At 38.4% G+C, this 16814-nt stretch overlaps 1 protein-coding gene across 4 annotated transcripts in view; it reads right to left on the bottom strand.

Moving 5' to 3' along the window:
* Nucleotides 1-16814, bottom strand: part of grin2da (glutamate receptor, ionotropic, N-methyl D-aspartate 2D, a) — a 79544-nt gene that overhangs the window by 25664 nt on the left and 37066 nt on the right. For 2 of the 4 annotated variants that reach the window (XM_058754009.1, XM_058754011.1), the window contains exons 4-5: nucleotides 13646-13974; nucleotides 442-604 (exon numbers count right to left, since the gene is read on the bottom strand). In XM_058754009.1, coding sequence (XP_058609992.1) covers nucleotides 442-604; nucleotides 13646-13974 — 492 coding nt within the window. Of the gene's footprint in view, nucleotides 1-441; nucleotides 605-13645; nucleotides 13975-14570; nucleotides 14727-16814 lie in introns of all 4 variants that reach the window. The other 2 variants (XM_058754008.1, XM_058754010.1) reach the window with 2 other exon arrangements.

Here is a 16814-nt window from a genome sequence, read left to right as displayed (position 1 = left end):
TCATTTTGCTGCATTATATCAAAAGTATATGTACTAAACATAGTACTGAATATAAAAATCAAGGATATTAATGTTAATAAACACAAAATAAGTTATCAAACAGATTTAAAAATTACAATTCCAATGAATACAGCACTACTGAGACCTTGATTTTCATAATTCATTTTATACATTATAAAGCAAAGATTGGGTCGATGCAACTTTTGGGCTTTGCACAAAATGTATTGTAATGTAATGTGAATGTGCATATTCTTCGATGCACTTCAGTCCCTTCTGTATGCGACACACGGTTCATTTCAAATGCATTCTTCACATTTCATTTATATTGCATTTAAATGGCAAGGCAAAATGTGAACTCACTTGGGAGCTGCATTTAAAACAGTTCAATGATAACCATGAATATCTAAACACATTTAAGCATACTAATGGCTCCACCCCTACCTCCTCCCAGCCTCTTCCTGCAGTGTAGGAGATAACATCCAGGAGCGGATTTGCCAGATAACCGTCATTATTAAAGGAATAGTCCCGTCCAGATAGAGTTATGTTACTGAAGAACCTGCAGGAGGAGAAGAGGGAAAAAAGAGCAGGGTGATAAAGGAGGAGTCTGAGTGAAAGTGATAAAGAGAAGGAGAGAGAGCAGCGAGAGATAAAGAGTGATAGATGGGAGTTCCATTAGTCACCTCTCCACTTGGGGTGCTGTGTGTGATTTGTGCTGAATGCTTAAGGGAGTCTTAAGCAAACCTTCTCTGCTGAACATTAAACAGAAATGACAACACTGAATCTCAATGAACATAAAAAAGAAATTCATTTAGAGAACGGCCGAAAACTCAGGCTAAAACTGCCTAACCAAATGAATGAGTTGATGAATTAATAAAGAAGAAGATCAACAGTATGGAAGGATTAAAAAACAAATGGAGAAAGTAAATCTGAATTAATTAATTAATTAATGAACAAGCTAAATTCTGAATGAAATACAAAAAAAGTTGATGAATGAATGAATAGCTAGGGTGAATGTACTGTACATTCATCCTTTATAAAGCATTGTCCCAACATTAATAGTCATTAGTAAGCAGTTTATAAACACAGCTATAAATGCCTTGTTCTTGATTTAAAGGCTCAGTTATCTTCCTAACAGAAAAATATACAAACACGACACAGAGGCATACAGAACTCAGAAATATTTATTTCAAGATGCAAAAAAATTCAACTGTACACTTGAATTTTTTTTTCAATGACATTGCATGAAATGTTTCATTTTTTTATCAAGTGTACAGTCGTATAATTTCATTTTTTGCATCTTGAAAAAATATTTCTGTGTTCTGTATCCCTCTGTTTTGTGTTTGTTTAACTTTTCTGTTTGGAAGATAAATGAGCCTTTAAATCTGCTTTGTAAATGCTTTACAAGGTATAAATAGTCCTTACTTTAGATGAGCTCACAAAAATAGATGGCTGGTAACTGCTAAATGTTTTCGTAATCATGAATTACAGCAGGAATATGTGTTAATAAAGCATTTATTAACACACTGAGCAACTATCATCATGTTTCTAAATAATAAGATTTATAAATGTACATTTAAATAGTTTATTAATCATTTACTTACACTTTCTAAATGATCTTACATGATTTTGTGGTGAAGTAAATAGTACAGAAAAACAAATGTAATTTCTACATTAAATAATTTAGTTCAGGCAAGAATTAAAATAAAAGAGTAAATTCAATATTAGTACTCAATTTAAGCTTGTAGAATTTAAAGTTTGAACTTATAAGTATATTTTACTTGGAATTGTTTGTTATTTTTACAAATATTGTTTAAGTAAATATCAATGTCATGATCCCGTTGTTCCCATCATGCACTTGCGCATGAATAATTAATAAGGTAATTTTTTTTATGCTGTTTGCGAGATGTATTTACACTGTTTTGTGGTTGCTTTTGTTGTTAGGTTAAGTAACTTGCTGTTTTGTGACATCTGGAGTTAATTTTTTACTCAAAGTGACCCATTCATACTCAAACACTATTCACTGACTGTCACCGTCATTGTGTATCTTGTCCCAAGTATTCAGTTCCCATTCAGTCGGTTACGTTCGACGTACGGGGCAAACATGTGCTGGTCCGGACGGACAAGACTGCTACCGTTGCGTATATCAACCATCAAAGGGGTCTACGCTCCCGTCGCATGTCGCAACTCGCCCGCCATCTCCTCCTTTGGAGTCAGAAGCATCTGAGGTCGCTTCGCGCCATTCATGTCCCTGGTGTGCTCAACCGGCCGGCCGGCGGCAAGCTCTCACGAGCTGCGCTGCCGGGAGAGTGGCGACTCCATCCCCAAGTGGTCCAGCTGAATTGGGGAGAGTTCGGCAAAGCTCAGGTAGACCTGTTTGCCTCGCCAGAAACCTCTCACTGCCAGTTGACCACGTGGTACTGAGACCCTGGCCTGGCTATGTGCCCAAGGTTCCTACTACTCCCTTCAGGGACCAGGTAGTGAGCCTGCAAGCGCTGCCCCCGGAGGAGGCAGACCCAGCCCTGGCTTTGCTCTGTCCAGTTCATGCCTTGCGACTGTACATAGACAGAACTCGAAGCCTCAGGACCTCAGACCAGCTCTTTGTCTGTTACGGAGGCCAACAGAAGGGAAAGGCTGTCTCCAAGCAGAGGATGGCCCACTGGATAGTGGACGCCATCGCCTTGGCTTACCAAGCACAAGGCGTGCCCTGCCCGCTCAGGTTGCATGCCCACTTCACGAGAGGCGTGGCATCCTCCTGGGCGCTGGCTCGTGGCGCCTCGCTGACAGATATTTGTAGAGCTGCGGGCTGGGCGACACCTAACACGTTCGCTAGGTTCTATAACCTTTGTGTCGAGCTGGTCTCCTTCCGTGTTCTCACCTCAGGTCAGAGGCACAGAGAGGTCCTGGCTTAGTGTCGGCTTGCTGCGTTACATACGCTTATTGCTCCAGAGAGTCCCTACAAGGCAGACCCTGTTGAGTCCTCCGATCACCCTTCGGCAGCCAGACGTGGCGGAGCGTCTGGAGCCAGGCCTTTACGCTGTTGTATCCTTGAGAACCGGATTTAGGCTAGGTTCCATATGTGTGACCCTACAGGGATCCCATATGGGGTACTCCACGGGTTGCTCCTAAACAAACCCGTGTCTTTCCCTCTGGGAGAACCCACCTCTCGTCAGGTTGGAGTCACCCCAGTACTTCCATATGTAGTACAGCCCTACGGGGTTAGTCCATATGTACTTCTCCACATAACTCCTTCGGGGAAGGATGTGGCTTCCGCAGCGTTCCTTTCCAGTGAAAGGGTACGCTTTCCCAGTGTTATCCAAAAGTCTCACTGAATGGGTTTTGGGAACAGCAGTGATCAACACTCTCTGTGTTTGCCCTGTCCCACCGTCCTTAAGCAAGGGGGTACAGGAGGCTGGCTACAGAGCGCTGGAAGGGGGCAGCTTCTGTGGCGCTTTGGTAGGGATTCCTATTCGTCGGTCAGTCCGACGTACGTCGAACGTGACCGACTGAATGGGAACGTCTCGGTTACATAGGTAACCCTCGTTCCCTGAAGGAGGGAACGGAGACGTACGTCCCATCGCCAGAGTCGCTAGACCGCGCTGATGCTGCCGCCTTACCTGTTCGGCTCCTCAGCGAAAACCTGAAGATGCAACGCACCTGCTGCTCATTATATACCCGCGCTGCGAGGTGAGAAGCTGCTGCATATGATTGCATGCCAATGTGCATTGGCTCGTTTTAGTTTCACTCGAAGCAGATTGGCCTCTCTAGCGAGATTCCTATTCGTCGGTCAGTCCGACGTACGTCTCCGTTCCCTCCTTCAGGGAACGAGGGTTACCTATGTAACCGAGACGGTCTCTGTGTTCATTCAGTTAATAACTATATTGAGTCAACACATTACCTTAAAATGAATAAAGAGCAGTCTACTTGCTTACATACGTGCTTGCAACTTAACCACGTGCTTTATAGGCATTTTTTTTCAGTGCTATGTTGTTTGAGTAAAGTTTACAAACTGTGACTGAGTGAAATGTACTTGAGTATTGTAGGGTAAACTTAAAATAATTAAGTAGAAATTACTCATCAAACTCTACCTGGCCACGTTAAATGTACATATTTCCTTTACTAATTTTAGATAACTTAGTTAAGTAGATTTAATTTAATTCCTTATTTAAATTTTACTTAAAAAATATGTGTGCAAAAACTTGCAAAATAAAAATTAAGTAAATTTAACTGCTTATTTTTTTCAGTGTATGAACCACTGACAACCCCTAAATAACTGGTTTGTAAATAACGTAATAATTTAGAAATGATAAATTGATTGTTAATAAAGTATGAAAACACAATTATTAAACATTATAGATATGCTCAAGAACAAAACATTTATAGCTGTATTTATAAACTGCTTACTAATGCCTATTAATGTTGGAACAATGCTTTATAAAGGATGAATTGACTATTTACTAATGCTTAACTAATGATTCATAGTGTGCAGTTATAATAAAGTGTTACAAAAGATGAACGAATGGACAGGTAAAATAGGATCAACTTCATAAATAAATGAACAAATAAAAAAAGGATTAATAAAAATGGAAGAATAGTTTAAAGGTTAAAATAGTGAATGAATGAATGAATGAATAAGCAGATAAGAAAAACGTGGACGAATAGATAAATGACTAAAATTAATGTATTTATGGAATAAATTATGGAAAAAAACAAACGAAAACATTAATGTCAGAATAAATGAAATTTGTATTTATTTATGTTTTCACTGTTTATGAAGAAAAATTGTGATGGACAGATGAAAAAAGACAAGGGTAAAGTAAAGGATAACCTTCACAGAGGAAGGAATCGATGAATCTATGAAAGAGGAACTGGGTGGATGGAGGATGAATGGCATGCCCTAAGGCACCGCAGCCACGGCTCCGATTGCGCTTTTATCGCACTTCCAGATCGGCGGCAGGACACGGCAGTCATCTCGCCAGTGTTTTTTTTTTTTTTTTTTTTTAATATTCAGTGTTTGGAGCTCTTAGGATGCTGCAGAGATGCTCTTGTTAGTCGCCATGACAACTAGGAGCACGAGAGTAGCACCCAAACTCTGGAACAGATGCCAAACGTGAATGTCGCAACGAAGCAATCTTTCTTCCCTGCGCGTGCGGAAGCTGCTCCTCTCGTTGGGCATTCGTCAGCAGTTTTCTTTTCACTGGTGATGCGGTAATGGCCAGAGAAAAAGACTCTTTCAACCAGCTCGTTTTTCATTTTTTTATTTTAGCCCGTCATTGCACGGGGCGCTAGGCTCGTTTTTATGAGACATGTCTCATAAGTCTTTCCACTCCTGTCTTTGTGAGAAATTGTACTTGATATCTGATCCATAATTTACGTCAGGCTCTATATAAGAGATTATGTTCATTTCAAATTACCGGTTGCAATGACGGCTATAGCAGGCTTTTGGCTTAATGCCCCGTTTAATAGAACGTGAGCGGTATTGCTTAGCCAAACTTCATTCCTCCATCTCGAACGGCACTCTAAACACTTTTAGAAATACGAAATGGAGCTCTGTTCATTTTTCATGCACACTCAGAAGGGAACCATAATCGAGTTTACAAATCGCTCTTAAACTTCTTCGATCCGTCACACACGATATCTGCCACAGATCGGCAATTAAAGAAACCATCCAATCCGGCGTAATTAATTTATCCGGCGCTCATTTCGAGAGTGCAATGGAGAGCGTGACAATCTTAACAACCTCGAGTAGGCAATGCCAGCACTCACACTTCCCTCGTTCCCTCGCTCTAGACCCCTGCAAGGTTGTCATAGCGACACAGCCATTGACATTACATGTGTTCCGCTAATGCCTTACATTGTGGGGTGAACAAACAACCTAAAGCACAGCACGTAGCGGAATACAGATGTCACTTGTGTCATCACAATGAAGACGAGAAAGAGAGAGGCAGGAAAAAGGGAGCGTGAGCCTGACACAAAATGGAAACGTAGCAGTGATGTACTGTCACACGGAATGTGAAATGAAAAGGCCTGGAGACACAAGGAAGAGGAGGCAGGGGGGAAAGTGTGTGGTGCACACACCAGGACAGGATAAGGAGAGACGCGGAATTTTTAAACATCAGAGGGGTGTTTAAACATCAGAAACATTTGAGGGGTTTTAATGTGTCCATTAAAGCAGCATTAGTATGGTGATGAGCAGAGGCACTGCCCTCTGCAGCTGTGTGTGTGTGTGTGTGTGTTTAAAAGAGAGAGTATCTCAAAGCAGTATGGCTGTATACAACAACAATATGGTTGCCCTATGAGTGAAAGTCATAAAGAGAGAGGATGTTTCAAAGTCTAACAAGACTTAGAGAGCATTTTTGAGATTCAAAAGGTTAAAAAGTTAATTGAAATGGCCAAAAATGCTGTCTCCATAAGAATGTTCAAGCTCACCCATGATGCCTAAAAATGTTAAGTAGGAACATACAAATATGCCTACTAAATTACGAAAATGCTGTCTAGGAATGAATGTTTGAGCTCAAGGGTGATGCCCCAAAAATGCTTTCTAGGCACATTTAACATGCCTATCATGCTCAAAAAGGGCCTCTAGGGTTATCTAGACAGGAACAAGGGGCAATGCAAGACGCAAGTGCAATGGTCACTCAGATCCATCTAGTGCATTTTTACATTCAACAATGGAAAATCAGTGCAATGGAATGCAAAAAAAGAGTTCTGTTTGAACTGTCCTTAACGATGCCCAGAAATATTGTCTATGAACATTCAACACACCTATTCTGCCCATAAAATGCTGAATGTTGAAAACATCTGGGTTGGAGCATTCAAAGACATCCATGTTGCCCAAAACTGGTTAATGTAGGAATGTTTGAAAGCACCGATGATGTAACATTTGCATGTGCCTAATACATAAAAATAATGTGTCTATGATCCACAAGCAATGACAAGGACAAGGACAAGCAATGTGCCCAAGCTGGCCAAAAATGGAGTTCGTAGTAACTGTCTAGGTTGGAGTCTTCATGACCAAAAAAAGCAGCCAATTTAGAAGCATTCAAATGTGCCTGTGATGCTCAAAAAGGCCTATAAGGTTATCTATAGCTGTCTTGGTGGGAAAACTCTACCAATGCCTAAAACTGCTGTCTATGAACTTTGCTGTCTATGAAAACTACTGCTTAAAGGGAGTGTTCACCCGAAAATTACATTAATTACTCTGTACAGTCGTACAGTCCGACTGTACCTTCAGACCACAAATTACGATATTTTTGATGAAATCTGAGAGCTTTCTGACCCTCCACAGACAGCAACGCAACTGACACGAGGCCCAGAAAGTTATTAAGGACATTGATAAAGTAGTCCTATGACATCAGTCGGTCAACCTTAATTTTGCGAAGCTACGAGAACACTTTGCGCAAAGAACACAAAAATAATGACTTTATTCAACAATTTCTTCTCTTTTTTTGTGTGATTTTTGTTTATGAGAGTACCACGTGTGTGTGCATTCCTCTGCTCAGCATCACACAAATGCATGGTACTGTCATGAATGCCCATTCAAGACTGACAGGGAAGAGAAGATATTGTTGAATAAAGTCGTTTATTTTTGCTTTCTTTGCACACAAAAAGTATTCTCATAGTTTCATAAAATTAAGGTTGAACCACTGATGTCACATGGACTGTTTTATCAATGTTGCTGTCAATGCAGGGTCAGAAAGCTCTCGGATTTCATCAAAAATACCTTAATTTGTGTTCCAAAGTTGAACAAAGGTCTTATGGGTTTGGAATGATATGAGGGTGAGGGTGTCATTTTTGGGTGAACTAACCCTTTAATGAAATACAGTAGGTCACAGCCTTCAAATATATCTATACTTCGAAAAAATTGTAAATTTAGGAATGTCTGAAAGAACAGATGATGGAACATTTGCATGTGCCTAATGACCAGGGGCGTCGCTAGTGGGGGGAAAGGGTGACAGAGTGCATAGGGCACAGAGATCTGGGGGGTCCACGATCGCCTGGCCATCGGCGGCACCGGAACATTCCATTCCATGTGATATGAGAACATTAAAGGTTCTGTAGTGATGCTAGCTAAAAACAGCCACAACAATGAGGTATATTGGAAAACGCCAATAGGCATTCATGACTTGTCACCATCAGCACCATAGTAACTTAACTTTAAGTTATTAGCTTTAAGTTTAAGTTATTAACACTGTACAAATAACCTGTGTTGCCAGAAATGTATTTATTATAAATGTTACTGTCATTACATATTGTGGAATATTTTAATTTTATAGAAGGTGTTTTGTAGTTTCTTCATGTTTAGTTTTTTTTAACTACAAATTTTATAGTTTGTTATTACTTATTTTAAAAACCATATAACCATGGTAATGAGGACCATGGTTTTACTTCTTGTGACCACCATCCTACTAATACTAGTCAGCTAAACTCTGAATTATAAGCAAGGACTTAATTATAATTCAATAAGGGTGTGATTAATCAGTGTCTTATATAAATTAGGTGTTTATTATTTACAAATAATAAAGTTCTTAAATGGAGATTCACCCAAAAAAGAAAGTTGTCATCATTTACTCAACATCATGTTATTCCAAACCTGTATGAATTTCTTTCTTATGTGGAACATAATTTGAGAAATTCAAGAAATTTTTGTCCATACAGTAGAAATCAAGGGTAACCAAAATGGTTCGGTAACATTCTACAAAATCTTCTTTTGTGTACAACAGATGAAAGTAAGTCATACAGGTTTGGAACGACCATACAGGTGAAATGACCACCGAATTTATTAGCAGTAACTTTCCAGCAGTCTCAAAATCAATGCTTTTCAAGTGCTTTTCTATGTGACAAAAATGCAATAATTTTGTTGCATTTGTCGTGAATTCAGTCATATCTATCATATCTATAACCGCCACATCCAGGTAGAAATGTTCAAATGTGTGTATGACAGCCAAAATGGCAATCTAAGAATATGCAGCTGCCCAAAAAATACTTTGTAAAAACAGTCTAAGTAGAATGCTTAAAATGCATCTATTATGCCCAAAAATTTTCTACATATGACTGTTAAAATACACCCATGATGCAGTTTGAATGCAGTCGTGATGCCCCCAAAAAAATCAGTCTGTAAAATTGTTGAATGTACCCATGATATTTGCTAAATTTGATAAAAAAAATTGGTCTAGGTGGGAATATTTGAATGCACCTACAGTATGATGCCCAAAAAAGAAGCCTTATGCAGGAAATTCACACACATTAATAATACTAAAAAATTAGGAATATTTGAATGCACCCACACAGGAAAGTTCCAATGTGCCTGTGATATCCAATTTAAAAAAAATTGTCTAGATAAGCAGCTCACAACCAGAGAGAGAGAGAGAGAGGGGGGAAGTTGGCGAAGTTGGCTGAAGACGTCAATACTGCTGCGACATCCTGCACAGACAGCATGAGTTAATAGGAGGAAGTGGGCGTAAGAGTGAATGAATGAGGGATGGAGCAGACCTTGAGTGAGTGAATGAGTGAGAGTAAGATTGAGTTTGAGTGTGTGTGTGGGTGAAGCCGGGTGGCTGCGAGATCAGTTCCATTGGTGACAGTCTGTGATATTTCCCCCTGCATTCGGCGCACCATAACCAATTATCCTATTTACATGCAAAACGACACTGCATGTGTGCCTCTTTAGAGCCGCCCGCAGGGGCAAGACGAGAGCGGAGAGGAAAAATGAAGGGATGAGACAGTGGGGGCAAACAAAAGAGTGGGTGAATAGGAGGGGGACAGGAAAGAATGAGTGCGGGAGAGAGCGAAGTGTATGAGATAAAGAGATGGAATTAGAGTGGGGACAGTAATGTCGACATGATGAGAGAGGAGAGTTATTATGAAAGAGTGCAAGGACTGAGAAATGCATGGGCATGAAAGAGTGGGAGGACGTGAAAAGGAGGCAAAAAGAATGACAGAAAAATGAGTAGGGGGATTTGAGAGACTAAAAGAAAGCAAAAGAACGAGAAACAAGAGAGAAAGCGGCCCAAAAAGAAGGTGAAAAGGTTGAAAGGAGAAAGGCGATGAAGGGTGAATAACAGTGGGCAGGAGTACAGGTGAGCATTCATCACACTCCATTAACTTAAGCAGTAACAAAAAGTTAGCAGTAGGGGGCAACAGGTCTGTTGCAATATGCTTACTCATAGTAATGCCAGTGCTCTCGTCTCCTGCACCAGCCTCTAATGACTGATTTAGGAACAGCTCTCTGCACATCTGCTTCCATATTTAATCTGGAGTGACTGCATTATACTGTTTCCAGAGCAGACGTCATACGGTGCGACGGTCAGAGACGAATCTGTATAATATACAGTAACCGTACGTGTAATCTTTGAACTAGTGCCATTGATTGGACAGAAGATAATGCTGGAATATAATGAGGACAAAGAAATATAAATCAAAGCGGTATTTCATTATTTCATCAACTCAAAAGTGGATTGTAGATGAATCCTATTCATACTAGAAGCTGTATTGTAACTTTCCATTATCCAGCTGACCACCATTATAATAATCAATTCAAGTTCACTAATAAATGACCACAAGCTCAAATATCAAGCATGGGTGGTTCATAGCTCAAAGTTTGATCAATATCAATCAAAATATGCCATGAGACCACATTAATCTCACCATACTTAGCATGAAAGATTTTCAGCTCATATTTCTATGGGAGCCCATTTCCACCACAGAACAGAAAATAAAAAGGTAGTTGTGACTTTTTATGACAATTTTCTCAGAATTGAGATATAAACTCAGAATTGCAAGAAAAATATCACAATTGTGAGATAAAAAGTTACAATTACCTTTATTTTTTATGACAGAAACAGGCTTTCATATATTTCCAATTTAAATAAAAATCAAATGAAAGAAATAGAAATCATCTTTTGCTTAAAGAAAAGGCAGCCTATTTGTAGGACCATTGAAGGGATAGTTCAGTCATCATTTACTCACCTGTATGACTCTTGATAGAATTAAAGCTAATGGGGTCCAAAAGAACACTGTCTTTGCATCGTGACATTATTTTCATGACAATTTCCCCCAAATTCTCATTATCACAACGTGGCAAAAAAACTCTCATTACCGTACGGTGAAACAAATAATGGTACATTATTTAAATTATAAGGTAATTTAATGAGAACCTAATGAGAATCCCCATTGAAAATAATGAGAATTACAAATAAACTCAAAAGTAAAATATCCTGATATATCGATGTAATGAGAACGTGGAAGGAAAATATGGTCATTTGTCATGAAAATAATGTCACAGTGTCGCAATATTAATGGTCCTAAAAATAGGCAATATGCAAAGTATAATTTCTTATTTTTTTGTTTTGATATTGGAACTGAAATATGATCCGGACAACCATCTGTTTTCAAAAATTAACTAGAGAACAAAAAATGTATACAAAAAGCTATGCAGAATGTGCTAATGGTGTCATATTCCGCCACCGCTTAAATCCAATATGAAAAGCATGAAGATCGGATATGAGTTTGTTCAAATCCAGTTTGATTTCAAAATAAGGAAGAAAACAATTAAATGAGAGGGAAACAATGGAAAAAGCCTGTACGAAAGCACTCGTAAAGGATCTATAGATGTGATTCCGTGCTCAGCGCTAATGAATAGAGATCAATGGGAAAACCTTGAGCAAAATATAGCAGCAGCTCTTAAAGGCTGTCCGTTTGCTCCCTGAAGGAATAGATGTTGCAATACTTTGAGGTAGAGAAGCAAATCCCTTTTCAGGCGAAGAGTAGAGAAATTAATTTTAAAATATGGATCATTTTGGTTACACCTAGTACGCAGATGTCACATCAAACTAAATCTTATGATTGATAACGCTGCTTGTAAAGTGGGCATGAGAGAACGCTTAGTATGAAAATGAACCGGCAGGGTCAGCTAACCTAACCTGATGGCATGTTTTAAGTGATTGACTTTTGAAGGTGGTTAAAAGATTTATGATTCTCTCAGTGCATGCCTGAGTGACATGAACACTTCCAAGAGAGATCCCCCCACCATAAAAAAGACTAGTCGATGGTGCTGTTTGAGGCCAGAGTTTTTTGGAGATTGAGTGATTTGTGAGAAGCATGACTGACAGGCAGCAAATCCCTGCAGTATGGGCTGTCAAACACAAATCAAACGCAGGTTAAGGGCGTGTGTGTGTGACTGAACACATGTGGCCTCGTTGGGGTGATGGGTGAAAAGAGAGGTTTTGATACAGTCATCACAGTCGCACTGTTTGGCACCACTCTTTGAATTTGGTGCTGCAAGAGATGAAACAGGAACTCGTTAGTTTTTTTTTGTTTTGTTTTGCTGTTCGTGATGCACCCCGGTTTAGGGCCATTTCCTCTAACAGTACAAAGTCAATGTAGTGTTCATGCATAATTAACAGCAGTGATGCACGGCCTGAAATAAAGATTTCAGTTTGTGTTAGGAGTCTGTGGGGAGATATATTACAACAAAAATGTAATAAATATTTATTATCAAATGAATGCTTTAACAATTTTGAGTGGAATGAGTCAGGACTGCATTTGGGTCAGTACTTTTATTCTTTCAAATGCAGTTGGAAATTTTTCTGTCTGCACAATTATGTGCAGATCATGGTTAAATAAATACTTGTTCATGATTTTATAAAGACGTCATAAAATTAAAATACATGATTTGTGGACCCAAGTTTTAGCTTACACTGAAAATAATTTGGTGGTAAAAATATTTTCATCCAGAAACAGCTAGTAAATTTCACACATAATTAAGAGGTTCATGTAACACATTAAATTAATCATATGTTTAAGTAGAATGACTGAAATAGTATTTTCTTGTAAAACATGCTCCAATAAGCTTTTTATTTAAAACTTTAAAAAAAAAAAAAAAAACCTTTATATGCAAGTGTACTCCTAAATGTTGACAGAATTTACTTTTAGTGGATATCTGCATTTATTTACAGTCTTTCTCTGCTGAAAAAAGACTAAAACCTGAAACACAATCTTAACCCAATCCAATTCATATTAGAAAGAGAAATGCCTCCAAATCTGCACTGGTCAAGTGATTTTATGAGGTTTCAAAAGTTTGGGTGTCAGTATAATTTAATTTTATTTTTTTAAGAAATTAAGTGCCAGATTTATTAACAGCTTGCGCCAGTGCAAACAGTCTTTTAGCGTTAAATAGTACTGTTAGGATTTACTAAAGACGCGCAGTGAAGAATTAGCGCTAAAAAAAGCGTGGACAGTTATTTTTGCGCCTGACCTTATTGAATATGCATTTGTAGGAGTTTCCCTTTCAGACGCAAAATTTATGGGAGGAGAGTATTAAAATTAATTATGTAACACGATTTACTAACATCTGCGCTCATCAAATTACAGGCATTTGCGCCATTTTTTAAAATATATTAAAATAGAAAACTGTTATTTTAAATTGCAAGTTCACAATATTACTGTTTTTACCATATTACTGATCAAATAAATGCAGCCTTGGAGAGCTTAAGAGGCAACAAAAAAACATGAAAAAAAAAAACCTTACCAACCCCATACTTTTGAATGGCAGTGTATATTGTTTTTCGTTCAATTCCTTTTTGGATGAGACAGGGATGTACACCAAACAAAGCCGTGAATTTATCGGCTATCAATTAGTTTTTCTCACCTGATTCTACCCGGTACCCTCTGTGTTTGATTTCCATCCATCATGCAGTTCCCAGCAAAGCTTGTCCCTCGAGCCCCGCCGTACTCTCTGCGTAAAGCCATAGCACCGTGCGTCAATACTGACACACCCTTTGCAATTCGCCGTCGTGGCTCGTCCCTCCATCCCTGGGGTCGCACAGCAAACAAAGCCTTGGGTAGACCCTCAAGACCAAGTCCAGACAGAGCAGGGCCCACCGCAAACCACATATGTGAGGGAGTAGCCTGCCCTGATGCCCATGCAGCCTTAAAAATTTGCTCCGCCTCTTCCTGTGAGCAATATAGCAGTCGCACCTGTAAAGAGTGGCAGAGCAAGAAAGGAATAAATATTCAAAGGAACTACTTTTTCATTTTAAAGTCGACATAAAATCAAAATGTATTTACTTAATGTTCATTCATGGTTTTATTGTGCATAATGAAAATAAGAAGAAAAAAAAATCATTGTTATGTTATGTTGAGCCAATTCTTTCTCGATAAATTTACTGATTTACTCTAAAATGTCACATTAAGAAAGAAAAAGAAGGTCTGAGGTTTATAAAAATATATTTGGTCATGCAAAGAATATTAAAGAATGTGATCTAGAAAATAAATATCATGCTGACTTTAAGAAATGGCAAAAATAAATAAATAAATAAATAAATGTATTACAATCATCAAGCTCAATAAGCTCTTTCTGGCTGCTCATGATACTTCTGTAATTTCAGAGACTGTCCTATCGGAACAGAGTGATCCGGCCAGCTTGTTATACATGCACTAACTCATGTTCTTCAATATCCTTAGCATGTCCGAGGGTTTTTTATGTAAACCTTAAACCATGGAAGAGGTGTACAAGGGATTTTTCTTCACACGTTTCAGAAAAAGGTCAGAGATGTCAGACATCTTGAAATTACTTTGATGTGCAGGGGTGTTGTTTTTCTTGCTGGATATGGGTTGCTTATCCCACTTGTCGACATGTAGCCACAGGCTCCTGACAGGGAGATAAAACTACTCTTGAGGGTTGTTGACTGGTGACCTGCACTCCTCCAACAATTCCTACAGTATAACAACTGCAGCGAAAGTAGAAGTGTGGAATCAATAGACCTTCCAGCAGGGCAAGACTAGGCTCTGGCTACTGGACTACACCCCCAGATGTTTTTTTCCAATGGCCATGGGTTTTATTTTCAATTAATGAAAATCTTTAAATATAAACATCTCCTTAAATACAATTCTGACACTTGCAGTTGATGACAAAGCAAACTTCGACATGTTGCCACTGTAGATGGTTCCGTTCATTGCCATTTTAACATCAGAGGCCCAAGCACTTATATTCAAAATTGTGACACAGGGTATTTAGGGTTGCAAAATTTTCCTACAGTTTTGTTTCGACACCAAGTTAAAGTTTTGAATTTTTGAAAAATAAATAAATAAATTACTGAAAAGTTAATCAATTTTAACATTTGACCATTTACTGTAAATTCTGCAATAATTATCATATCAAAACATATTTTACAACTTAATAAAAAAAAAAAAAAAAAATATATATATATATATATATATATATATATATATATATATTGTTATAGCAATGAGAAAATGACTAAACAGCTGAAAAATGGAATGATTACATGGAATAATTGATTGAATAGGTACCTCTTTGTAAGAACAAAAGATTTTTATTATTATTATTATTATTTCTTCCTTAAAATTTGTCTCAAATTCTTGTTTGTTCAAAATTTCAGGCCATGTAAGCATTTTGCCATCACTTGAATATCACTATGAACTGCATCAGCTGGCTTTGAATTTTTCTGACATTTTTAGAGTACCACTGTTATGTGTTGTTTTTAAAATTATTCATTAATTCATTGCTTTATACAACTGTTGCAATTATTCTATGCTGGGCCTCTGAGGGTTAAACACTTGTGAAGGAGGGATGTATTATTAATTCTGATAGCAGTTTTGATAATGGAGCAGTTTACATTTTACATTTACAATATATCATCATGCTGGTCTTTTTGGTAAAGCTTATTAAAATAAAATAAAGCTAGTAAGCTTATGTTTCAAAGCAAATCACTGGAGGCAGGGTTTTTACATTTATAACAAAGCTCGCCGATAACATCTGCACTTTGATGTAGCGTGTGTCTGTTGGGCCCTTACAAAAACCAAACTGACGTTTAATCACTGCTAGAAAAAGCAAAAAAGTTCCTATCACATTGCATCAAGCTGACCCCAATATTTTTTCTCATTCTTTTCCATGCGGGAACTGTGACAGGCACTTTGAATGTGCTCCTGTATCAGTCACTGATTAGGGTCTGAAAGTCTGGGTGCTTGGACACCGTGGAGAATTAATCAGTCAAGTTGTTGAACGTCGAGGATGTCTGCTGGCATGGCCAGTCCTGTGGGGAATTGAGTTGGCCACCTTTGGGTCAGATGGAAACTGTCATTTAATGTCACGCTGCTCAGTAACATTACGGATGCCATCTCCCCTTTCGTAGGTCACACGACCTCCTTCTCTTTGGGAGCCTTCACGTAAAGGCCAAAGAATGCAGGAGAGTGAGCGATAGAGAGTAAGAAGGAAAAGAAAGAGAGGAACGGAAACATGAGCGATGAGAGAGAAGGTTAATCGAGAAATCAAGTAGGGAATATGGAGGAAGTGACTTATACAACGCATGAGAAGCTTTACCTTATGTTGCTGATTTTGGAGTGCTATGGAATAATTGCTCTGGGGCATTAGAGCTGTCTTTTCTCTTTTCGTTGTCATATTCATACTTCTATAATTAACCAAGACTGATTTGGTAATACAGTTGTTAATTGCGCTGGCAGAAAAGCCACTTTGAATTAAAAAAGGGGGAAAAAATGAAGTAGGAGCTGGTGGAGTGGGAACGATAGTTCAGTGAATGGAAACGAAAAAAAGAGAAGAGAATGAACTGGACAATCGTAATAGAGAGAAAGAGCTTCCAGTGCAGTTCACAAAATGGATTGAATTATATGAAGATTTGAAAAAATTGACAGATTAAACAAGAAAGTTATTTGTGAAAACTTTGGAATGACGGAGATTTGGCCTTTTAAATGTGAGCTGTCCCAATAATAAATAAAAAAGTCACTTTCTCTCTCTCTCTCTCTTTATAAACAATTACGATGAGATAATAACAATGATG

The sequence above is a fragment of the Onychostoma macrolepis genome, chromosome 19 (genome assembly GCF_012432095.1).
Source record: "Onychostoma macrolepis isolate SWU-2019 chromosome 19, ASM1243209v1, whole genome shotgun sequence".
NCBI classification, from domain to species: Eukaryota; Metazoa; Chordata; class Actinopteri; order Cypriniformes; family Cyprinidae; genus Onychostoma; species Onychostoma macrolepis.
This window is presented reverse-complemented; position numbering and strand designations above follow the sequence as displayed.